The sequence below is a fragment of the Telopea speciosissima genome, chromosome 3 (genome assembly GCF_018873765.1).
Source record: "Telopea speciosissima isolate NSW1024214 ecotype Mountain lineage chromosome 3, Tspe_v1, whole genome shotgun sequence".
NCBI lineage: Eukaryota > Viridiplantae > Streptophyta > Magnoliopsida > Proteales > Proteaceae > Telopea > Telopea speciosissima.
This window is the reverse complement of record NC_057918.1, coordinates 6,591,375-6,617,312: the sequence shown is the minus strand read 5'-3', so window position 1 is coordinate 6,617,312 and position 25,938 is coordinate 6,591,375. Positions and strand designations below refer to the sequence as shown.

At 37.1% G+C, this 25,938-nt stretch overlaps 1 protein-coding gene across 3 annotated transcripts; it reads left to right on the top strand.

Annotated features, from left to right (window-relative positions):
- Positions 1-1,840: 1,840 nt before the first annotated feature.
- Positions 1,841-23,930, top strand: LOC122654309 (alpha-glucan water dikinase, chloroplastic-like). Of its 3 annotated transcripts, none has more exons than XM_043848347.1 (34): positions 1,841-1,918; positions 2,314-2,605; positions 3,665-3,706; positions 3,795-3,904; positions 4,020-4,098; positions 4,245-4,336; positions 4,430-4,583; positions 6,720-6,944; positions 7,106-7,444; positions 7,539-7,646; positions 7,791-7,889; positions 8,007-8,138; positions 8,266-8,354; positions 9,595-9,729; positions 9,907-10,069; positions 10,200-10,289; positions 10,367-10,552; positions 10,947-11,005; positions 11,086-11,152; positions 11,256-11,315; positions 11,404-11,556; positions 11,719-11,802; positions 14,669-14,845; positions 14,938-15,044; positions 15,293-15,506; positions 15,641-15,744; positions 15,962-16,100; positions 16,433-16,558; positions 17,017-17,127; positions 19,681-19,779; positions 22,395-22,568; positions 22,673-22,765; positions 22,865-22,980; positions 23,599-23,930. In XM_043848347.1, exons 2-34 carry the CDS (start codon positions 2,330-2,332, stop codon positions 23,801-23,803), a joined length of 4,407 nt encoding a protein of 1,468 aa, XP_043704282.1. In that variant the 5' UTR covers positions 1,841-1,918; positions 2,314-2,329; the 3' UTR covers positions 23,804-23,930. The 3 variants fall into 3 exon arrangements, with proteins under 3 accessions (XP_043704282.1, XP_043704281.1, XP_043704280.1); XM_043848346.1 differs by having other exon boundaries at positions 8,007-8,147; XM_043848345.1 differs by having other exon boundaries at positions 8,007-8,147; positions 10,947-11,009; positions 11,090-11,152.
- The last annotated feature ends 2,008 nt before the right edge of the window (positions 23,931-25,938 follow it).

Here is a 25,938-nt window from a genome sequence, read left to right as displayed (position 1 = left end):
GGTACATTCAATTAAGAGTCGTGTAGATTGTGGAATGCCTTCCAATCGACTCTTCATTTAGTTTTGTACAATATTCATTGAGTGCTAGTAACGACTAATTTTCTGTATCTTTTCTTTAGAGAGACACATCCTTTGGACCTCCTTAGATAGGTGCTTCCAATGGCATTTATCCTCTATAAATAGAGGCTATCCCTGACACTCTAGATGTCATTCTAAGTGTTTACCAAAAAAAGAAAAAAAAATCCTCTCTCTCTCTCTCTCTCTCTCTCTCTATATATATATATATATATATATATTTATTTATTTATTTGTGTGTGTGTTTTGATTTTTGCGTATTTTGGGAGTAGTTCTTTTATTTTGTTGGTTGATTGAGCACGACATGAGAATGCCCCAACGTAGTCCAGCAAGTGAGTATTGCAGGGCCTAAGGGGCTTTTTATTGTGAGGATTGATTCACAAGAACCCTCTTGCACTATAAGGGGTGGATACAATCTTATGGATAATGACCGGTGGCACAACTCAACCCCACCATCACTTTAACATATATGTGGAATGTATTGTAGTTCGAGTTGCTATTCATTCAAGTGCATTACAAGTGGAGTCTTACTTTCATCTCGTTGAAATTGGTCCCAATAACTTTTTTTTTTGGGGTAACAGGTCCCAATGACTTTAGAGTCATCCATCGGGTTTGAAAACTCACTAATTCTAGGATTTCTTGGCATGAATTGACTGGAATTAAGATTGATTACGGCTGATTCTAATCCAAATCTACCAATTCACTGATTTGATTCTTGATTTTTAGAACAAGAGGGCGATGCAGGAACGATGAATCGACTAATTGAATAAAATGCTAACATGCAAGATTTTACTAGACACCTTTAACGATTAAATGCCTCCACCATATAAAATATTGAGACTTGCTAATGTATCAAATTTGAACTTTAGATAAATCCCCCCCCCCCCCAAAAAAAAAAGAAAAAAAAGATAAATAGCTACATGGCAGATGAGAGCCGTTTTGCTCATGGTTTGAGGTATCGGTATTGGATCACCCGATAAGGTAGATACTGCATGGTTTTGAAAGTGACCAATATCGATATCTAGCCTATACTATATCGGTGAAACGGTACGAACAAGGGGTAAAATAGTCAAGAAAATTCATTTTTAAGGAAACCCAGGAATAAACTTGTCTGATATGCCATATCGTATCAATATTGTATCGATTTTGAAGATGACCGATACCCAATTCGATACCGTGCACTATAAAACCCGCTCATGAAAATAATATCTTTCACTTTTCTTTTTAGTATCTTTATAGGGTCCTCTTAGTATCTTTTTGGGCCGTGAAGTTTTCCAAGAAGTTTGTTATTTTGTCGTATCGTCCCGTCTCCATCTCGGATCATGCAGTCTATCGAATTAGGAACGGAAAATACAAAAATCCCCATAAAAAATCAGCGAACGAAAGGTTCAGCTTTCTTTGAAGGTTCTTTCCAAAGTTGGGTGGGTTTATCGTAAACGTAAACTATAATTTTAAATATCCTGACTTCACGGATCCCGCCCATGGTGGCAAGTGGCAACTGGCTAAACCTCTTATTCTTTTTTCTCTCTCCAACATTTCGCACGTGACATAGGCTCGATATTCGTAGCTCAAATCTTGTGGTCCAATAGAAACACGACACGTATAGAAATATTTACTATTTATGGACACTGACCACGTCGTCGGCTACCGGTTTCCCCCAATATGCATAGGGCAGGAGCTCAGTAGAAACCAGAATTCCAGTTGGCACTTGGAACTTGGGAGATTCTTGTGTTGTTGCGAAGGTTCAGATTCTGATATACTATTTAGATTTCAGAAGAGAACTCGAAAATCTCGAGCGGGAAGAACTTGGATACTGGTTTCTGTCTGAGAATCTCGGATTGAGGTAGTACCGATGATTCGATTTCGATTGCACTGAATAGTACTTTGATCTGATCGAATGCTTGCGTTTTTTTTATGTTTCTCAAAGATTTTCAGACTTCAGATGGTTGTTGAGCTAATGAGCTCTAGATTCAAGTTCATTTAATATAATTATCTGAATTCGGATTGTCAGAAGTCCAGTCACTCATGAATTTAATGGTTATTTTCGTTTTGAGCCATTAAATTGTAAAACCAATTCTCTCTTTGGTTAATTATGCTCCAGATCATGTTCTTCAAGCGAAGTTGAAGTCATTTGGTCCCATTTCCTTCCTTATATTTTCAAGTTTTTATTAAATTTAGACTGTTTTCTTCTCCCCTTCTCAGTCTGATTCTACAACTTATTTGTTGATCTTTTGCCAGCATTTAGTAAAAGAACATGAGCAATACCATACGCCATGGCTTACTCCATCAATCTCTTTGCCGGCCTACTACTGCAGAGCATCAAAGTAAAACCAATTCACCAGGAGTCTCCATAAACGCTCTGTTCCAGGCCTCTCCGGCAAAACAAGGAACGATTCAGTTGTCAAAGTCCCTAATTTGCACTAAATTCCGAGAGAACAATCTTAAGGTGCCAAAGACAGATATAATTAAGGGAAGGCTCATGGTTGCTGCTGTTCCACGTGCAGTATTAACCACAGATCCTGCTTCCGAGGTAGTTTCCTTTTCATATTGCTTAAAGATGGTTGTTTTCTTTGTTAAAATGTTTCCTGTTGGTTTGTTGTATACAGTGTTTGAAGCATGCTCTTTATACTGCACATATATACAAATGGAGTTGATGAATTGGCTTTGACTCGTCCATTGAGTTTCTTTGGACTGAATTCGAATCCTTCTAGAGGCTATACCTGTTTCTACCACTCTTTCCTAAGTACAAAGTTTGTAGTCCATAAATACTCTATCCAAATCAAAGATTCATTTGGATTTTTTTTTTTTTTTGGGGGGGGGGGGGGGGAGGAGGGTTGGACTAAAGCATTTCAGAGTACAGACAATGAGGTGCATACATCAAAATGGTATGATCAACCTTGTTTTACTATTCTTGGCCGGATCACTTAAAATGAGTTGAACCTGTAAGGCCTGAAGCTTCTCATAGGTAGATTTGATCAATTTGCACTCTGGCATCGGGCATCCAATTGAATGTTTAAATGTAAGCTACTCAATTTGTGATATTGTTTTATATTTCCTTAATAAGAAAAAAGGTTTTAAACTGACATAAACTAAAATAGTGATATTTAGTTTGTGAGACCGAGGTTTTGGTTCCATAACCCAGTGTTTTTTAAACTGGGAAGGATTGGATTGAAAATACAAATGAGTTATACCTTAGGTGTGTCTATCGACAAAGCTCTTTTGATAGCACTTTCATCTGGTTGAGAGGGAGTATGGTTAAACTAATGCAAACACCAAACATGGAATCTTTTATCTACATCTACCGATTTTCTGTCTCACACTTTTCAGTTCCTCTAGACATCCATAGGCTTGTAGCCATATCTTCCCACAAAAAATGCATCACAAGTGCTTTAGTAGTTAGCCAGTTATAGATTTACATGTGCTCCCAAGCTTTAGGATGTATTCCGATAGCATCTTCCCCCCTCTAACCATGACAAAGGTAGCGACTGAGACTTGATGATATCCTGAAAATTCACCGAAAAAACTCTTGTATGGATTCTCCACAGTGCTGTAATTCTTAATCTTTCTTTTTTCTCCCTGTCCATGCCAGCTTTCAAGAAAATGCAATCTTGATGGAAATTCTGAACTAAAGGTATTTATATTTCGCTACATTATTGAATCTGGCTGGAAATGATTCCAAGTAAGTTTTTTAACAGTGTTTTATATCTGCAACTGTTTAGATTGGTGTTAGTACTCATAATCAGGGGAAGGGCTTCCAAATAGATATTCAAGTTACAAATATCTGTGATTCTCTAGTTCTTCACTGGGGTGGTGTTTCTTATGAGAAAAAGTAAGTGTATGGATGTGTCAAGGCATGCTTTTCCTTTTCTTCTAATTTCTAATCATAGACTCTTTTCATTTATCCAAAGTGGATGCCTTTTTCAATTTCTGTGACTTATTTATAGGGACTGGGTGCTTCCTTCTTGTCGACCTGATGGAACTAATCTATACAAGAACAGAGCTCTTAGGTCCCCTTTCTCGAAGGTGAGTTTTCTGTTGTAATAGAATCCTAAGATTTTGGAGATGCCTTCCATTTGATTTGTGCGTAATGCTTATTTGTTTTGATTGTTTCAGTCGATGAATGTACTTCATATATTGACTATTTTTATTGTTATTGTCTCATTGTGTAGTCTGGTTCAGATTCCCTCCTGAAAATAGAGATTAATGATCCACAAATACAAGCAATAGAGTTTCTTATACTTGACGAGGCACGAAATAAATGGTTGGTGGTCTAGAATTTTGATGGTTTGGTATGGCAATTCAATAACAGACATTTCCCCCCCTTTTTTAACGAATGACTTATTCTGATGTGTAGGTTCAAAGATAATGGGGACAACTTTCGTGTCCAATTAGTGGGAAGGGACAAACAAATTGCAGTTGAATCAGTCCCAGAAGACCTTGTACAGACTCAAGCTTATTTGAGATGGGAAAGAAAGGGTAAACAAATGTATACTCCAGAGAAAGAAAAGGCAAGCTACTGATGTTTCTTTTTATCCTTTTTCTTATGATAAGATCATTTATTGTGGTTTATATGAATGGACAGAAAATCTCATGCATTTTGGTACTGTTTGTTTAGTTTACATCACTCTCTTTTAGTAGTTTGCTAATTTCCATTCACAGTGAGATCTTTAACCTTTACAAATAGATTTACGAAAGCAGAGCAGGTCATTTTGGCTAAATTGGTGCTTTTTATATTCATAGTTGTCAAGACGCTGCCTAGGTGACTGTCTTGGCATCCAGGCACCTTGACAACTAGTGTCGCCTTGTGCCCAGGCCCCCTCCAACGCCTTGGTTCGCCTAGATGCCGTGACAACTATGGTTATATTCATGGTTTTCTATACTTAATTGACTTCAGAGGATCATATTTTAAGGTTCCATAATAATTTGGAGTGTGTCATCTTTGGTCAATTTAGTGATGTATATGTCTTTTTCTAACATGGAAGGAACTTATTGATCATATCGCTTTTTGTACAATTAATTCATCTAGTGCTAAGTTTGTACAAAATTTACTTACAGGAAAGGAAGTGCTATGATTAATCATTTTTACGTATCTTGGGTCTTTGGCCTTTAGCCCAACTTTTCTGGTTCAATGTCAGAAATGGTTGCTGTTAATTTGGAAAGATTTTCATGGGGGTCTCATGATGGGGAACAGATTTAAGTGGATTTATGCAATGTTGGTTGTCTAAATATATATTTTTTCTCTGTTCCATGATTTCTTCATCGTTAATTGTTGTAGAGCCTAATTTTCTTTAGCAGTATAAGGTAACTAGAGTTCAAGTCACCTCCTTGTTGAAGGTGTGGTAATCTTTACGTTTCAAGTTCCCAGCAAGAATAGTTTGGTATTTGAATCAACAGGTCCTTTTCTTTTGTATCTTTCTTCAAAATATGCTGTTGCAGTACTCATTTTAGGAGATTTGGGTTCCTACTGCCCTTCCCAGAATTAGAGTATTTGTGTCAATAATAGTCTTGGAAAGAGGTATTTTTCATCCATTCATTGACCTGCATATTTGATTCCCCTTTTGGTTGATGGGCCATGATTCATCCATGACCTGTTTTTCTGGGCATTTGGGGTCAAAGAAACTAAAAAATTCTCGTGCCTCTACAATGAAGGAGTAAAGAGAATTAGCTTTATTGACATTGTATGGGATTTATTCCACAGCTTGAGTGTTTGGATCCCCCCAAAGGTTGGAGAGATTTGAGCTTGATTTTGAGAGTTGTTTGGTTGAAAACCTGGTTCCATAGGGCAGAGGTTGAATGTCCTGAAAACATCATCTTTGAGGTTCATTTGTGTACTATGGAGCTACCTGTACTTCTGGATCTAGCACAGTTAGGACTTAAGTCCTTTATGGATTAAAAGTCACCAAATATCTTTCATGTTGTAACTTGGACAACAAAGGTGCTTCAGATAGTGCACCTTGAAGAATGGAGAATGTATTGTACTATCTAATTGGTAAGGGTTAACTTTTGTACTGAAAATCTGGTTCTGGTTGGTGTCTAGGTGGAAAATGAGATGGATGATGTTCATGCTGGATCATTCCTTCTTTCTTTTTTGGGTGGGGGTGGGGGATTCCTTTGTAGGGGTGCAACATTGCCTAAGTACTGCATTAGCCTTTCTAATACTTTGACTACATATCCTCTTTTATAAGTCAATTTCTCTTATCTTATCGACTCATAAGGAAGAGAGAGAGAGAGAGAGAGGCTATTTTTTTAGGCGAAACCTTCGACGACAAAAATGTGTTTTTCTTTTATGGATCTAATATTTATTAGAAATTTAGGAAGTTAATTTGATTTTTGAAAATGTTAGATATTTGTGGGTACAGGATTGTGTTCTTTGCAATATCCCACTAAGCTGATGGGAAGTTCTTTTGAAGGGAAAGAAGAGAATTTGATATAGAGGTTGTATAATGAAATATTTTCTCAACATGAAATGCACTGATACTTCTTCAAATCTTAAACATTCTTGGACAAACATCCAGTCTCTTGTTAATCTCCTTCTGATGTGATGCTCTAAGTGAAAACTTATGGCTAATTTGAGCATTTGACTAGTTTTTGTTTATACATACTCATTATTTCTGTTCATTGATAGATTGTTATGCATGCTATAGGAGGAATATGAAGCAGCCCGGGCTGAACTATTGGATGAAATAGCCAGAGGTGCATCTGTAGAAGAAATTCGAGCAAGACTGACAAAAAGTGATGATAAATCCACAACTAAAGATTCCAATGTTCCTAAAAGTAAGAGCAAGATACCTGATGATCTTGTACAAATACAGGCTTATATACGATGGGAGAAAGCAGGAAAACCCAACTATTCACCAGATCTGCAACTTGTAAGCTTAAACCTTCCTCTGGCTTATGGTTGGTCATTTCCTTTTGTTTGCTTCATCTTCATTAGAGCATACAATTCAATTTTCTCTCATGTAATTTGGAAGATGGATCCTCACGTTTTTGCTTATATTGAATCCTGACTTGGATGTTGTCTCAAAAACAGAAAGAGTTTGAAGAAGCCAGAAAAGAGCTGCAAGCCGAATTAGATAAGGGTTCCTCTCTTGATGAAATACGAAAGAAAATTGTCAAAGGAGAGATCCAAACTAAAGTTTCCAAGCAGTTGGAGAAGAAAAGATATTTTACTGTTGAAAGGATTCAGCGCAAGGAAAGGGACTTTATGCAGCTTCTGAATAAATATACTGCTAAATCTGTGAAAGAAAAGGTTTCTGTCCCTCCACAGTCCCCAACAGCAGTTGAGCTTTTTCTGAAGGCTAAGGGAGAGCAAGATGGTGGAACCATCCTAAATAAGTTATTTTTTAAGCTTGGTGATAAGGAACTTAGGGTGAGTTATCCCGTGCTTACGGGTTTTCTTTTCTTTGTTAAGATACTACTTTGAATAATTTCCCCTAATCATTTACCTCTGTTCACATTTCAAGGTAATTGTGACCAAGCTTTCTGGTCAGATGAAAATATATCTTGCTACCGATCTCAAAAGTCCTCTTGCCCTTCATTGGGCTTTATCAAGAAAAGCTGGAGAGTGGGTGGTACGGTGTTAACTATCCATTAATAATTAGAACATGTTTATTGGGAAGAAGCCAGATGCTTGAATTTATCAAATTATTTCTTTTTTATGTTGCTTTTGTTTGTCTTTTCTCTGCATAAATTTATAAGGTATGAGGGTTTTGCAGACGCCACCTCCAAGCTTGATGCCCCAAGGTTCAGTTTCACTAGACAAGGCTTGTGAAACACAATTTGCAGAGAGCTATTATGGTGAACCTTCTTGCCAGGTGCTTTCCAAGAATTTAGCTCTGCATCATATGCCTTAAATACTGAAGCAATATACTTTGTCCAGAGTTGGAATATTTCTGTTCAAAACACTCTTCATCTTCTAATTTAATTTGCAGGTGCAATGCTTAGAAATCGAGATTGGTGAAGAAAATTTTGTTGGGATGCCATTTGTGCTACTATCTGGTGGTAACTGGATAAAGAATAGTGGCTCTGACTTTTATATTGATTTTGCTATTGGACCAAAAAAGGTTAAAAAGGTTGCTCTCTATTTAATTTTTAAAATGGAAGAGTTGTATTAGTTTATCTTTGTTTTTTTTTTTACTTCACGTTACCCCACTTTTGACATTTTAGTGATTAGATCTCTTTCCATGAAAGGATGCTGGTGATGGCAAAGGTACTGCAAAGGCTTTGTTAGACAAAATAGCGGAGATGGAGAGTGAGGCCCAAAAATCTTTTATGCATAGGTGAGTAGGTTGTGGGATCTTGAGCACGTGACTCCTTTTGAAGAAGAATTATTTTTGTTTTGAATGACTCTTTTGCTATTTGACATATTGAAAGAACTCTAAGGGATCACACATACTGTTTTTAAAAAAAAGTTAAAGAAAACTACTCAACTGTTCTTTTGGTATATTGGACTATTGGAGGAGGTCAAGTATCAGACTGCAGTTCTTCCATCTCCATTTAGGACTTTTGGCTATTCATAGCATCATATCCCTCAAGTTTCAGCTAGGTGTATCTACATCCCCTCGCACCTTCTTCCAGAGAATGTGAGAATTGTAAGGGAACTGTTATCTGTCATCCATTCATTAATATAAATCAGAAGTGAATTGTCATCAAAGAATCATATACAACTTGTGGTTAAAAATGGGCGGCATTTTATCTCTCCATGTTTCTGGAATCTGACTTTATTTCATCAATCACTTAGTATAGATTCTGTATATACATCAGCACCCATGGGCTCCAATGGGGCATTCAACTCAAGATCTGAACAAGTAACTACTAACTTGCAGGAGGTGTTGATCCAACATATGAACCATCTCTTTTGTTTGATTGAAGAGACTCCTCAATAAAAGCTAAAAGTAGCTCATCACTTTATAGAAACTCCACTTTCTCCCCATATCATCTGTCAATCAACAAATTAATTATTGTGCAGAACCTTTGAAGTTCTTAGAGGCTGTAATGACATCTCTATCTAACTAAGTTGATGCCTCATATGCCATTTGCGGTCAACCATAGTCCCTTCCCTCCTTGAAACAGACTATTATCTCTCCCTCAAATTATTATTTGAACTCAGAACCTTTCTGGTTGGACTGACCTATGAAGTCAATTTGCTAGTTTTCATTGGTTAAAAGTTGTTCTTCTTTTAGTAAGACCAAAGTTCTAAATCTCGGTTTTGACCCTGGCCGAAACCTGGTTTGTTTCTGGGCAAAACTCAAGATGTTATGTGCTGTCAAAACTGGTCGAAACTATCGAAACTACCAAAATGTGCGAAATTTGGTTGAAACTTGATAGAGTCAGTATTGACTCAAGGTTTCGTATAGGTTTTTTGCGAAACCGAGATTTAGAACCATGAGTAAGAACATTGGCCACATAATAAAAAGCTCATCTGTTCGTATGTGCCTTTTTTTTTTTTAGGTCTATATATATTAACTATTTAGAATGCTTTATTCTTGAAATACTGACCAACATTTTGTTCTGTAACAGATTTAACATTGCATCGGATTTGGTAGAGTGGACCAAAGATGCTGGAGAATTGGGTCTTGCTGGGATCTTTGTGTGGATGAGGTTTATGGCCACAAGGCAGCTCATATGGAATAAGAACTACAATGTGAAGCCACGGTAGTTCTCATATGAAATATTTGTTCATGATACTGATGTATCATGTTCTTTTTTCCTTTACCAAGCTAAATATCACTAAAAACAGCCAATTACTGGACTGCTAATGGACTACAGTGTTGTTGATGAAGTAAAAACTTGTAAAGATTAAAGCAAAACTTTGTCCTTCCTTCCTTGCAGTGAGATCAGTCAAGCTCAAGATAGGCTTACAGATTTGCTTCAGACTGCATACAAAAGTGACCCTCAATACCGGGAAATCTTGCGGATGATCTTATCTACTGTAGGCCGTGGAGGTGAAGGAGATGTGGGCCAGCGCATCCGAGATGAGATCCTGGTCATTCAGGTAGGTCTTCTACCTACCTTTAGGATATACGGTCTATTCCTGAAGTTTTTTTGCTTTTTTCCCATCTAAGGTTTGTTTTCATATTGGGATGTCCATTTGAGTGATACAAAGAGTTGCTGGTTATCTGCAGAGTAAAAATGATTGCAAGGGTGGAATGATGGAACAATGGCATCAAAAACTGCATAACAACACAAGTCCTGATGATGTTGTAATCTGTCAGGTATTTCAATTGCAAATTGTGATGAAATTTCCATCAATATTGTAGCTGAATTTGTCTCACAAAGTATTTTCCTGCAGGCACTTATTGATTATATCAAAAGTGATTTGGACATCAATACTTATTGGAAAACCCTGAATTCAAATGGAATAACAAAAGAACGCCTTCTAAGTTATGATCGTGCCATACGTTCTGAGCCGGATTTCAGGAGAGACCAGAAGGATGGTCTTTTGCGCGATTTGGAACATTACATGAGAAGTTTGAAGGTTGTCTTGAGTAGCCTTTGTAATCAAAATTTAACCTTTGTAAAAGTTTGATATGACATGAAGGCTGCAAAATCATCTTGCATCAAGCATCACAAATTATTTTAAGTGAGGCCGTTTTGTTTTTAAAGAATTTTGCTTCCTCAGAGAAGGTAGAAGGCATTGGGTACTGGACACCATTAAATTTAATGCTTTCAAAAACCACTTGCTAGATTACAATGCACTAAATATATGCATTTAGATATGATCCTGTCTCTGATCAACAGTTAGGCATTCATATTTCCAAAAAAAATAAATTTAATTGTTCGTTAAAACAGTGAGCTTCATTTATTTATTGTTTTAGTCATCTGTTCCATGTTGCATTACACTAACTAAGCTTTTCGGGTGATTTACTCAGGCAGTTCATTCAGGTGCCGATCTTGAGTCTGCTATTTCCAACTGCTTGGGCTACAGTGCGAAGGTAATATTGGCAATTTTTGGAACTCCCCATAAAAAGTCATGTTCATTATAGTACTTGATATGACTTTCTATTTCCTTCAGGGCCAAGGCTTCATGGTGGGGGTGCAGATAAACCCTGTGCCTGGATTGCCATCTCTACTTCCAGTAACAATTTTCACCTTATTCCTGACAAATCTTTTATCTTAGCCACCTGTATGTCCAATTTGGAACTGGATCCATCTAGACAATTAATGCATGATATTGACAGGGACTGCTGCAATTTATTGTGGATCACGTTGAAGAGAAAAATGTGGAACCACTTCTTGAGGTGTGTGACATGATGATACTGTCATTTATTTTTCTTATAATGTTTATACCTTGTCTTTGAATTTTCCATATTTAATTCGTCCATCCAGGGTTTGGTGGAGGCTCGTGAGGAGCTTCGACCTCTACTTCTTAATTCTCATGATCGTCTGAAGGATCTTCTATTTTTGGATATAGCCCTTGATTCCATGGTCAGGACAGCCACTGAGAGGGGATATGAGAAGCTGAATGATGCTGGACCCGAGGTATATACTTTTGTGGCATCTGAAGATTTTTATTTTCCATGAGTAATATCTATTCCTATTTTGTCCTCTCTTCATAATGTTTTTTCAGATGCATGTTCAATTTTGGTGAAATAATTTTGAATTCTGAAATGTATAATCTTAATTCAAGGATTTTTCTTGCAGAAAATTATGTACATCATCACTCTAGTTCTTGAAAACCTCGCTCTTTCATCAGATAATAATGAGGATCTGGTCTACTGCTTAAAGGTAAATAATAGCTCAATGAAGTTATCCTCATGATGCACTCATTCTTGAGACAGAAGTTGTCTTAATTTCTGGTTGAAGGTTCTTTGGCATGTACGGGGCTGTCTGGGTGTTAAGTCCTTGGTTATTGAGATGGTTGGCAACCCGCTGGGGGGACTGTTTTGAGTTTTTGAGGTTGTGCTGCCTGTGATGTCATGTCTTTTCTTCATCTTGATGTGGGCGGAATTGAAGAAAAGAAGAAGAGAAGTTGTGGTAGAATGTTGTGTAAGAGAGAATAGACTCTTTCACACCTATATTGTTTTACTAACATGATATTAGGAATTGTATACACCTCCCTTGGGAGGTAAAAGGAAAAAAAAAAAACAATTTAAGACAACAAGATAATAAACCAGTTCCCAAAGTACCCCTATTAAAACTCTAGCAGTAATCTAGTACTAGAAAACACAGCATTTAATAAAAGCAATTAAAATAGGTATTAAGAATGAAGAAAAACCATTTGATAGTGCAGCAATGTAAAAAAGTGTCATTATAGACAGTTCACAGTGATTGCATATTAAAGCATGTTTACATATGTTTGAAGCATAAGATTGGAAAAAAGAGCAGTCAAAGTGGTAGTTTGGATTTGGACCATATGACATATGGCGGCCATGTCATCCTTTGCCTGAAGAATCTCAAAGTTCATTACGATAACCCTATAGGGGAAAATTTGAAATTTGAGTAAGTTTGACCAAATGATGCTTCAAATTCACAAATGTTGAAGTAGATGCTCCACAGTTGATCACCAAATCTTTGATTCAGTAGTAAAATGAAGCACTTCGCCAAAAAATTAAGGTTTTCTAGTAGTTCTGGAGTTCTCAAGTGAAAGGGGGCGAAAGCTTGAAATTTTGCCAAAACAAGTCAAAATTTCATCGAAATCTCACCAGAATGAGTTGAAATGACTGAAATGATCAAAATCTGGTATATGCTTGCAGAGTTGAACCCTGTTTCGTTTCGAGGTTTCTTGAAACCAAAATTTCGAACCATGGTCCCTAAGGGCATACCCAGTGTATGAGGCTCTCGCCACTACAGGGTCTGGGGAGGGTCATAATGTACGCAGCATTACCCCTGTGCTTCGCAGAGAGGTTGTTTCCAGATTTGAACCATGGTCCCTAGAAGGCCCTAAATGATAGCCATTCTCTTAGGAGGCCAGTATAAGTTTTATCTATTTTCTTATCATGTGACTAAATTCAATAGCAAAATTATTGGTATTTTTGACATCTTTAAAGATTTAACTCTGTTTCTCTTTAATGCAAAGACTTGAAACCAACATAAACGACAATTCTGGGTCCCTTGCAAAGATGATAAAATTCTTGGGAAATGCGATGTGGCTTGAATATGCTTGTGCAATTTGCTTGGTATCTTTTTGTTCTTTTCTTATTTTCTCTTCTCTTATAATAGGATTTTGTTTCTTTGTTTTAGAAAGAAAGGGAAATTATTTCACAAATTGGTACTGAGATGTGGAAGTACACAGGTTTCCCATATCGAAGTCCTCAATCATTTTCCTGTTTCCTCCTCACTGATATGTTTATTTAATGCTTCTATGGCACTAGGAAGAATAATGACCAAACGTTGATCTTTTGTCAAAGCCTTCTGAAACATTGAAAGAAAACAGTAGGTTGGTAATTAATTGATTATATAGAACTTTAAGGTTGTTGCTGGGATGCACACAGTAATCCAATTTCTCAAACATCTCCTGAAATCCTGTTTGGCATTATATAGCCTTGACTTTTTAAAAAAAAAAAATCTGCGTTAAGCATGGGTTTTTTTTCCATATTAATCTTTTCTCAGGTTACCAAGATAAAGCTTGTCTTTTCTATAATCATTTCTTACAATCGCCGTTTTAAATTCTTTTTTATTTTTTCTTTCCTGTAAATTTTTGTGCTTTTTTAGCAGATTCACCAAGCGTTTATCCTTAAAGTTTATAAGTGGTAACTCGTGTTTTTATCTCTATTCTTTGTTTTCAAATATATTTATTTTTTCCCCTGTTGGCCTTCATGCTTGTAGGAGTCTATCCTATATTAAAATGCTGTTGAAAGCTTAAGTCATATTGGTTCAAAATCTCTCAAAAGTATATGTAAACCCTCCAAATGTGATGATCTCATATTTGGATAATATTAGGGTTTTGTAATTTTTCATAGAAGATGGATGGGTATTACGTTCTTGATTTGTCTGACCATAGCTCTTGAAAGATAAGATGATATATTCTTGGTCAGTGTGCAATGTGGTACTGGACATTCACAGCCAAGAGGCCCAGGTTTGTACCTTTGTTTCACCCCATGGTTTTCTAACCATAAAAAGTTATCCTGCAAATGTCTAGTGAGTGGCGCTAGTATAATATTCTGTTACACATGCAAATACACAATTCATGTTGACTTGGTCACTTCATTGGGTAAACCAAAGAAATGTGCAACTTAGTTATCTAACCTATAGTTTAGTGTCTTCTTTGAAGGTCAATTTTGTTCAGACTAGTTGCGTTGTCAGAGCACCAATTTGTAATCTGAGCTTATCTAACTCATCAGACTGTTGGCTCAAACTTTCCTTTATTTTCACCGTCCTAGCTTGTTCATTTTAATTTATTTTTTCTCATTTTTTGTTTTGCAATTTTTGATGACTCTAGTACCAAATAAATAAGAAAAAAAGCGTACTACATATAGGTCATTACAATTCCCCTGAAGATTCTCTCTCTCTGTATGCCGTCTTGTATCTGTGCCAGGGTTGAATTGTTTCTAGAAAATATGAATAATAAGAATTATGATCTGTCTTAATTTCTGAACTATAATGCAGTATTCTATTTCTTGCTTTGAACCGATTACTGTACTTGTTTTTGAAGGGATGGAATCATGCCCTCAGAATGTCGAGGAGTAGAGATGATTACTGGGCTCTATTTGCAAAATCTGTCCTTGACAGGACTCGACTTGCTCTTTCAAGCAAGGCAGAGCTTTACCATCAAATTCTGCAACCATCTGCAGAGTACCTTGGTTCGCTGCTTGGAGTTGATCTACAGGATGTATGGGGTTAATTTTGAGTGTTGACACAAGCTTTTTCGTTTTAAGAACATGTCTATATTCTGGATTTTGCACTTACAAGCAACTCTTGCAGGTAGAAATATTTACTGAAGAGATTATTCGTTCTGGGTCAGCTGCTTCCTTGTCACAACTTCTTAACCGATTTGACCCTATTCTTCGGAAGAAGGCCAATCTGGGAAGGTTTGTTGATAAATTTTGATCTTTGTAAAACATTAGATCCGTTGTGAAGCCCTAAATGCTAGGCATGCTGATTTTAGAAACTTAAGAATAAAATAATTTCGGATACAGTTTTATGTCCTCTGTCAAAATAACTAGTTTTATTGTCTAGTTCTAGTAATCAAAGTCATAATTGGATTTTTTTTTTCCTAAACTTTTCAATTATTCACTATACCATCGCATTCTAATGCAATTTTTGGTGCATGTGACAGTTGGCAGATTATCAGCCCAGTTGAGACTGCTGGGTATGTTGTAGTTGTTGATGAATTGCTTTCTGTCCAAAATAAAACTTATAGGCAGCCTACAATTCTAGTAGCGAAAATTGTAAAGGGAGAGGAAGAAATTCCAGATGGTACAGTTGCTGTGCTGACACCTGACATGCCTGATGTCCTATCTCATGTCTCCGTGAGGGCAAGAAATAGCAAGGTATAATGACTGGTCATTTTGGAAATTCATGAACTACTTTGCTGCTATTCTTTAACTGATTATTATGGCATATCTTTATATGAAGTTAGGAACACTGAGTCATGCTACTGGATTTAATAATGTCATCTTGGCAGGTGTGCTTTGCTACATGTTTTGACCCCAACATTCTGTCTGACCTCCAAGCAAAAGAAGGGAAGTTGTTAAGCCTTAAACCTACTTCAGCGGATGTAGTCTATAGGTAATTTTGTTTCCTTAATATGAAGGCCTGAGTTTTTTATTTACTATATTTTTGTATTCGAATTATAAACAGTTCCTTTACTGCAAAGGACCTTTCGGCTCAATATGATATTTTTCACTTATAGTCTCTATTATGTAGCAATTTTTATGTACACTTACATTTTATGCATGATTTACATTAATACCTAATCCTTTTCTGTTTTTCTCCTTATCCCCAGTGAGGTGAAGGATGGCGAACTGTTGAACACAAGCTTAACAAATATGGAGGAGGATGGGTCTTCTCCATCTTTAACTTTGGTCAGAAAGCAGTTTTGTGGGATATATGCAATATCATCAGAAGAGTTTACCAGTGAAATGGTTAGGATTGCAAATCAACTTATAATTTTTTTACAATGTTCTTTCTTCACATCTTCCTGTCATTTATGAGTTGTAAAGTAGCTTTATGTGGTTCTTCTGTTATCTTTGTAGAGTCCTGCTTTTGAAGAATACCATTAAGATCATTCCTTGTTATAATAGATAAGACAGAAAAAGAAAACATGCTCATAATTATGTATAAAACAGATTTCTTGAGTACACAATCAGGACTTCTTGTGAATGAATGTGTGACCGGAGTGTGGGATGTAGCTTCTACAGTAATTCAAAATTTTCATCTTATACATGTGTAACCTGTGTAAAGACAATCCTTGCAGGTAGGTGCTAAATCACGTAATATTGCATACTTGAAAGGCAAAGTGCCATCTTGGGTGGGAATTCCAACGTCGGTTGCCCTACCATTTGGTGTTTTTGAGAAGGTTCTGTCAGAGAGTTCAAACCAGGTTTGTCTTTTCTCAAGTAAATTTTACTTCCTTTATGTCTTCATTTCTTCAAACTTAATCACTTGATGTGTGGCAGTGAATCTCCTCTTTTTCCCCTCTTTTGGGCAAATATATATTGATTACCATTCATAAGCTTCCTCATTAGTGTTGTGCATATGAATTTTTGTTATATCATTTTTTCTTGTGATTATCAAAACTTTCTACTAGATCTCAGTGAAAGAGGACTGTGGTCTTGGTAGAATGTTTCCAATCATCATTTCTTTAGATGTGAAACTTCTTTGCATAAGTGTTACAGGAATTTTAGTGTTAGGAGAGGAAGTGGTTCATATCTCTTGGTCTTGGATGGGAATTATATATCAGAAATGGTTCCCAATGGAGAATAAGGTTCCATGTATGAGGTCCAATTATGCATCTAATCTATTAAAACATGTTGGGGGTTTTCTATGCCTCATTTGCAGGCTGTAGCTGACACGTTACAGTCCATGAAGAAACGGTTAGGGGAAGGAGAGTTCAGTGCACTTGGTGAGATTCGCAGGGCAGTGTTGCAGCTTGTAGCCCCACCTCAGTTGGTATGTTCATTCTGCTGTTACTACTGAATATTTATTTGTCTGCCATGTAATTTTCTTTCTTACCTTGAACTAGAGCATGCTTTTGACAGTTTGGAAAAATGAATGTATTTGTGTTCTTTTGGAAAGTGAGAGCAAGAAATTGACCACTGCTTATTTTCTGAGTGTTGTCTGAATTGGAACCTACTTTTTCCATTTGATTTCCTTATATACATTCCACCAATACCACAGAGCATAGGCTCAATGTTTAGCGGCAGTCATGTCTATAAGGATTTAAATTCATCTTCCCATTTCACCACCTCTAGTTCCAAATATTGATCATATTCGAGTGGGTTAACCATGATTCTGTGCAATAACATTTGTGTTATGTCTGTTTGAATTGGCAAAGGTCAATACCTCTCCCTAAAATTTTGCACTGTTTCCATCCTGTCCAGTATTACCTGTGTTTTGAGCTTGAAATGACTGCGGCTTTTAATCGATAAGTACTGCCTGTTAGTTTGTTCTTCTTCTTTTTTTTTGGGGGGGGGGGGGGGGGGGTGGGGGTGGGGCTAGTGCACCCAGAACCACTTTTCCTCTTTTTGACCTTGGAGAGCTTCGAAATCCATCTTTTCAATCAGCGTAAGTGCATAGTTGAGTTTAACATATTGTCGCATAACTTCATGAAACCAATTTTGAATTCTATAATAATCTTTTTGACAGATTTGGTAACACCTCCAAATCATCTTCCAGTCTGCCTTTATGTTACCTGGACTCTTCAAAATAGGAACCACACCTGTGTCGCACCGGAGTCTGACACACCCAAGTTGTTGTATCCTTTGCCTTATCTGGGTAGCATAGATTGACATACTGCAGAAACTACAATAACAACAAAAAACTCAGCCATATCCCAACTTAATGGGGTCGGCTACATGGATCCAAACAAAACAAAGTAGGGTAAACTGAGGTCTAAACAGCAAAGGGGCATGAAGAGATGGGGAAAAGAGGGATGGGAAATTAGATGAGAAATGGAAAATGACAAATGAAAGACGGAAAATAAAAAGAAAAAATGGAAGATGGAAGTAAGAGGAACGAGGCACAGCCCAGCAAGACAGGAGTAATCTTAGCTAAATGGGGTCTGCTACATGGATCCTTTCCCTCCAATAGGCCCTATCCGAGGTCATACTTGGTACAAGCACCTAGGCTATGCTTGTCCTTCCTCGCAACTTCTCCTATGGTCATTTTAAGCCTACCCCTACTTCTTTTAACTCCTTCAATCGGGATCGTATCACTCCTCTTTACTGGGTTGTCCCTAGGCCTCCGTTGAACATGGCCATACCACCTCAAACGACTCTCTCGAAGCTTGTCATTGATCGGGGCAACTCCCAAGTCAGCTCCAGTACGCTCATTCCTTACTTTAGCCTTCCTGGTTTTTCCGCACATCCATCTTAACATCCTCATCTCTGCTACACATAGTCTTCAATATGACACTTCTTAACTGCCCAACATTCTACCCCATACATCATAGCCGGTCGTACAACAGTCCTATAGAACTTTCCTTTAAGCTTTAAAGGAATACGTTGGTCACACAGCACTCCGGACGCACCTCTCCACTTCATCCATCCCACTTTAATTTTCTGTGAAACATCATCTTCTATGTCACCTTCCTTATTTATGATTGACCCCAAATATCTAAAATAGTAACTTTGTGGTATCTCCCTGTTAAAAAATTATTTATCCACCCGTGTCTCCCTTTGGATAGTCCGCCGTGTTATAGCTCCTGTATGATATACATATTGTTTCCTTCCTTTCCTACAAGGTCAGCCTTTTAGAGGAAGCGGTTTCTACACTCCCTTTCCCCAATTTGCACTATGTCAGTATCCATCAAAGCATGACTAAAATTACATGTCATATACTCCATCTTCGTTTTACTAATCTTAAAGCCTCTTGTTTCCAAGGTTGATCTCTATATCTTTAACTTAGTGTTGATCTCTGCTTTTGTCTCATCCACCAAAACGACATCATTAGTGAAGAGCATACACCATAGGACCTCGTCTTGAATGCTCTTGGTTAGGTAGTCCATGATTAGCGCCAATAGATAAGGACTTAAGGCTGATCCCTGATGTAACCTAATTGTAATTGGGAATTCCTTGCACTGACCTTTCACAGATCTCACACTAGTCACCACGCCCTAATACATATCTTTAATTACATCCACATATTTACTCGACATCCCTCTCGTCACTAGAACATGCCAGATTAAATCTTTAGGGATTCGTTCATAGGTTTTTTCCATATGGAGATCCTTCTTACTATCTCTATATCTTTCCTTGAGCCTCCTCAATAAGTAGATAGCTTTTGTCGTGGATCTACCTGACATAAAGCCAAAATAGTTCACTGAGATATGAGTCTCTTTTCTCAAATGGGCTTCAATAACCTTCTCCCAAAGTTTCATAGTGACTCATTAGCTTTATGCTTCTATAGTTATTGCAGCTTTGGATATCACCTTTATTTTTGTAGCTTTATGCTTCTATAGTTTCTGACATACTGCAGAAACTGATTGAAACAATATGAATTCAGGTGCAAGAACTCAAGAGTAAGATGCAAAGTTCAGGGATGCCTTGGCCTGGTGATGAAGGGGAGCAAAGATGGGATCAAGCTTGGATGGCAATAAAGAAGGTAAGAATTATGAATTTTGTAAGAAAAAATGGGAGAGGATTATTTATTCTATCTTTTGTTATTGCACTGTCAAGAGCTGGTAAGGTCCCCCTTCAGTTCCTCGTATATGTTGAGACATTGGGTATTTATCAATTAGTATCTATGAACTAAAGGTCATTTTGAAGAATTCTTAACAAAAGGAATAAGCAGTTTCTTATTAATTTTTCCACTTTGTTGCATTCATCTGAAGCATCCGGTTGCTGATGGACCTATAGCAAATGTTGATCATAATAGAAGGTTATTCTTATAAATGTTAGTTCATACGAAGGTAAATCTAAAATCAATTTGTCTATATTGATTGTTGTCAGTTGCTTGCTGCAAAACTAGCCCTTGGTCAGTATGGTTGAACTGATTTAGAAGAATGATTGATGTAAGAATCTATAATAAATTAGTATTATGGGATGATTTGTGACAGTTCCTACTTGTGGCCCTGACATTCAGGTTGTGTCAATCATGAATCAAAGACATCATGGCAGCATTTGGGATGTGATATGGAATACCATAAATATATTTTCATAGGTGTTTTTTCATGTCAGCCACAAACAAGAAGCTCTATACTCCTTTCCATCTTGCCTTCTGTGTCATGCTTTTCATTTCCTGTCTTAAGAAATAATTAAGAATGGCTCTACTGGGCACTGGCTCAGGAACTTATCACAATTGGTCCAAGTTCTAATTACAAGAATTTTGATGCACAACTGATCATCACCAAACAGTGTTATCCCTTTGTTTATTGCTCTCTTTCAAGTTTAGTGAAGTCCAGTCAGCCCCATTATGTTTGATATGTTTGATGACGTTAAATGTGATTCAGCCTAGTCACTTGCATATGGGACTATGAGAGCTTCTTGCTTTAGTGGATATGGTTTTTGTAAACCAGGGTGCACAACTATTCTAGCCAGGCAGCAGTAGCCTGAATGGTCTAGGTGGCCTGAATTGTATAAGTGAGAAACAGTGAAATTTTGATGATACAATATAAAAAATTGCCATTTTCATAACACATGGCACATTTAGATTACTGATAAAGAGTACTACATCTTAACTAGAGGTCTTGGCTTTGAATCTGTTGGGTTATGTATGTAAGCTTAAAATAAAATCATATGTTTTCTTTTCAAGAAGAAAGTTTTCTAGGATGTCTGTCTTGATAGACTTAGGAGGATGGGCTGCTCAATTTGTGCCTACTGAAGGGTTCATGCTAATGCTCATGATCATTGGATAGATATTGAGCCATCTGTATTTGCCACATATCAAATTTGGTGCTCATCTCAATTGTATTGGTCACAGTTTATTTGACTATTCCCTTTTATTTTCAGCAGTGCAAATGTTTACTTTTTAGGTCTACTAATCAAAAAAGGGGGAAAAAGTAGGCTATTTTGGTTCAAATAGTATAAAGAAAGTGCTTTACTATATCACCAAGTGGTGATGTCGTTTTGAACCTTCGAACTGGGTCGTCCATTGACCAGTCATTCTGGGTGTAGGTATAATATGGTTGATGGTCTAACAGACTGGTCCAGTGGTCTATGTAAACCATGGTTTGATTTCTGGTTTTGGTTTTTTCTTCATGTTCTACAAATTAATCAAGCAACACCAGGTTTGGAGGGTTTTTTTGCCAATTGTTCAATGAAGAACGGAAAAGGAACAGTTTGATGGACAGCCTGCCTTCAGAGAAGTTCCCCAATAACTCAACAAGCTTCGTACTTATCCTTGAACCCAAAGTTAAGATGACCCAAAACCATAGCTCTTATGAAATATTTGGAGGATTTTTTGTGTCTACCTTGAGTTTTCATATCTGGAAACTGTAAACTTAGTACCTTGGTTGTTGGTTCATCTAGTAGAGTTATATGACTGTGTATCCCACATTTGACTGTTCAATGGTAGTACAAAAGTTACAGAAACATTAATCACATCAATTTCTGCCTCGGGAATTTTCAACCAAAAAATCTCTCTTGCATGTGGCAAAAGTGTCTTCATCTCTTTTTTTAAGTTTTAATATTTGATGACTGTTATCATAAGGGGCTGTGTCATTCATGACAAGATATAGATTTTACACTAATTACAGCACCGTATATGTGCCTAGTCCAGATGTAACAATATCCGAGGGACAGTTTGGATCCACCACATCCCTCCACTTGGCTAGATCCCAGTACCCCATTCCACTCTATCTAGTGGGTATGTATTTTTGTTATAGCATTCTTGTTGTATGAAATCCTTTGTCAATACCTCAGCCTATCAGCTCATTAAACTTCTCCTTATCCTTCATCCGCTGTACTTGCATCAAATCAATGCTCACTATTGTGTAGAATTTGGAACTCAAGTGAGCATTTTCAGAAAATTTGATTCCTCCTTCATCAATTTCCATACACAATTATAGTTGCAGTTTGCTGCTGCAGTTAGCACTGATACAGCCTGTCTGGGTGCACACCTACATGCACTCACACACACGCAGCATCAAAATGGGTGCACACATAAATGAGGATATTTGAATAATTGAATGTCTGATTATTGCAATATCCAAACTTCTGTGCCATTTGTTTTGGAAAGAGCTGCTCAAATCTTGATATTGCTTAATTGTCTCATTCCAGGTCTGGGCTTCAAAATGGAATGAAAGAGCATACTTCAGCACTCGGAAAGTGAAACTAGATCACGAATATCTCTGCATGGCTGTCCTGGTTCAAGAAATAATTAATGCTGATTATGCGTTTGTCATCCACACCACAAACCCTTCATCTGGAGATTCATCAGAGATATATGCCGAGGTATTACAAGTGCTCCACTGTGCTTGAGAATGGATCTGTCTCTACTTCTAATTTTGCTTTTGTTCTGTTGGTCACTTATCTATCTTTGTCTCATCCTGGCATAGGTGGTGAGAGGACTTGGAGAAACTCTTGTTGGAGCTTATCCTGGTCGTGCGCTAAGCTTTGTCTGTAAGAAAAGTGATCTTAACTCTCCAAAGGTGAGTATTTACAACAACAAATGGAGTAGTGTCTCATAAAGCACATATTTAACAACTGAATTTTGAGATTTTATGCTCATATCATGTGTTCATTTTCAGCTATTGGGTTACCCAAGCAAACCCATCGGCCTTTTTATAAGACGATCGATTATTTTCCGCTCTGATTCCAATGGTGAAGATCTAGAAGGTTATGCAGGTGCAGGCCTTTATGATAGGTAAGGTTTTAACAACTCTCTTTTAGGAATTTATAAATTCTTTGAAACCTTGAAGGCAAGAAAAAGAGAACTGAAAGCATAAGAACTGTTTCTTAAGCTTTGCCAAGTAATTCTTGTTTAATGTGTAAGTATCCCAGTCCCCTCATACAAAATGTTGTATCTGGACAATTATAGTCATCTCATTGGTAAATTGTTCTTGGACATGCTACCCATGGTCCAGCTCAAAAGAATGTGGGACTTGGATCGGTTATTAGTGATAGTAGTGATGATTCAGTAATAAGTTGGGCATTAGATTGGTCACTGGTTCACAACACTGTAACTAAGAATGCCCATAACAAACACTAGAAAAATCTAAAAGAAGGGGCATGACATACATGTGTAATTTCTGTGGTCTACTGATTCCATACATATGTATAATACACAGCACACATCATATAGAGCATCTCTACCTTTCACTCGAGAAGGTGGCCCTCTAATATTTAGGTTGGCAGTACATGATTATTTGAGTAGGGATGTTCCTAGAACCCTGTCTAGTTATATTATCAACTTCAAATCCATATAATATATTCACCTCTTATTTTGTTTGGTTTGATGCTAATGGAGACTTTTATATGACAGTGTTCCAATGGATGAAGAAGATAAGATTGTGCTCGATTACTCTTCTGATCCACTGATCATTGATGGTGACTTCCGCCATTCAATCCTGTCAAGCATTGCACGTGCAGGAAGTGCAATTGAAGAGCTGTATGGGTCTCCGCAGGACATTGAAGGTGTAGTAAGGGATGGCAAGATATATGTCGTTCAGACAAGACCACAGATGTGATTAAAGAGTTCTGCTTTACAGTTTTATTTTTATTTTTTTTTATAAGGATCATATTCATATTTGTCATTGCGTCTAGGAAACCCTAGGCATTCGAGGAAAAAATATCAAGGCGACGCAAACTAGGTGCCTAGGTGAAAGGCTCCCTTCTAGCAAAGGGTGCTGGACACCTAGGCAGTGATGCCTTGACAACTATGATTATATTGTTAAAGATATAGAAAGGGGAAAGTAACAAAGTAACATTTATTTATATTTACATGTCACAAACAACAGAAAAGAATGATATCAGATACCGATATCTTCAGTCAGATAGCTCAGTCTTAAGGATAAGTACAGTTTGCGATTCTGAACTCTAATAGTGCTAAAGTAGTATCTGTTGTTGTATCTATATGAAAAATAGGGTTTCCTATTGTATCTATATGATTATTTGATAATTGAAAGACAGACTCGCTCCTTCAAGCTTTGGTTTCTTTTATGGATATCATCTGCTTTAGTTCCGTGAAATCATTGATGTCTTTAAGATAGTGCCTCTTATTAGCCTGATTTACTGGTCCTTCAAACATAATTGCTCAACTTTAGTTCATCACTGAAGTATGCTTAAGGACAACTATTACTAATTCAGATCACCAGAGATTGGACAAATAATCTCTGGTTGCTCTCTTTGTCAACTGTTCCGAGTGAATGTCAGTTTCAGTCCTTACAGATAAAACGTATGAGTTCTCTAAAACAGCTAACCTGATAAAGCATATAGCTTGGCCTCCCCTTTCCTTTTAAATCAAAATGTTCTTTCCTTGTTGAGATTTGAGAATCAGAAAGCTGAGTTTGCAGAACTGCTGATCCTGCAGATAAATCATATTAATAGACTGGTATTTCTTATAATCGAACCCTAGGGATGCAATGGAAGTTCTGTTGGCTCCTGCATTTCTCAACTCTGTTTATCTTTTTCATGTTTGAAGCTCCAATTTTCAGGCTCAGGTGGTGCTATTGAAGGACTCCCCAGGGCTTGTAGCAAAATGTCCCCCTTGTTATCATTCATAAAATACAAGCCTAATCTGATATTCCAATCCAAGCTTACAAATAGGTGAGAAAGTCCAAAAAATGGTTGAGAAGTTCAAGATAGGAGCTATATAGATTGACACTGAGAATCCACAGCAAAAAGGGCCTATTCAATTGGAGTCATATGGTTGATTTGAAGCATTAAATTTCTGCACCTTACTAATCTGGAGACACTCTCCATTCAGTAGTTGGAATTTGCCACATCATCTGACACTGGGACATTTGCCACACTTCTATGGTTTCCAATCTAGATTCTGTGCTTCCCTTAGAAGTTTTTTTTTTTTTTAAAAAAAAAATTTTATTCACCAGGAAATGTATGCTAAGTCAATCTCTATTGTACTTCACTGAAAAAAAAAAGGTAAAACCATCTCACTTTAAAAAAACTTCTTCTTATGTCACCACCAGGTAAATAGTATGCTAAGTCCAATCTCCTATTAGTACTTCACTTGAAATAGTTTAATTGGGTATCAAGCCACTTTTAGGTAAAACCTATGCTCACTTTACACAAACAAAGTAGTTGGGTCAACAAATAGATGACAATATATGTTTGGTTACTCAACACCGAGAGATTCATGCTACAATTGGGCCTTTCCAGCCTGAGTTTCTCAGAGCCTCATTGCAAAACAAGAAACAGGAAGTGTGAGAAAAAGAGCTTGTAACCCTTTCTCCATTGCTAGTAAAACCATTCTCATCACGACATACACCTTGCCTAACCACATACATCCTTATTATGATATGTGCAATTGTTCCTTTTTTCCCTATCGCATATAGGTTTTCGTTTGTACATTTAATTATGTCTCATAATGGCAAAAGTGGGCCAACAAAAGAGTACAGTTTCTGGAACCCATTACCCACCTGACTTTTCTGAGTCTTTAAAGCATAGCCTAATAATTTCAATTTAAGGACACTATTCAGAATAGATGTAGTCAGTGCAATCAAGGCTTCATAACAGTTGGATAAACCCATCAACAAACAGAATTAAATGATCCTGCTTCCAATTCTTTTTTCCACATAGACATAACTAAACTTCAAATTAAACTTTTATTTCTGTAATCAAAGGTGCAAAAAGTATTAGCAGCAGA

Bases quoted from the DNA above. Each gene is read 5' to 3' on its own strand.
- LOC122654309 (XM_043848346.1), top strand. From the start codon at position 2,330: ATGAGCAATACCATACGCCATGGCTTACTCCATCAATCTCTTTGCCGG. The intron at 8,355-9,594 runs GTGAGTAGGTTG...GTTCTGTAACAG, and splicing joins CAAAAATCTTTTATGCATAG to ATTTAACATTGCATCGGATT. The intron at 15,745-15,961 runs GTAATTTTGTTT...CCTTATCCCCAG, and splicing joins TCAGCGGATGTAGTCTATAG to TGAGGTGAAGGATGGCGAAC.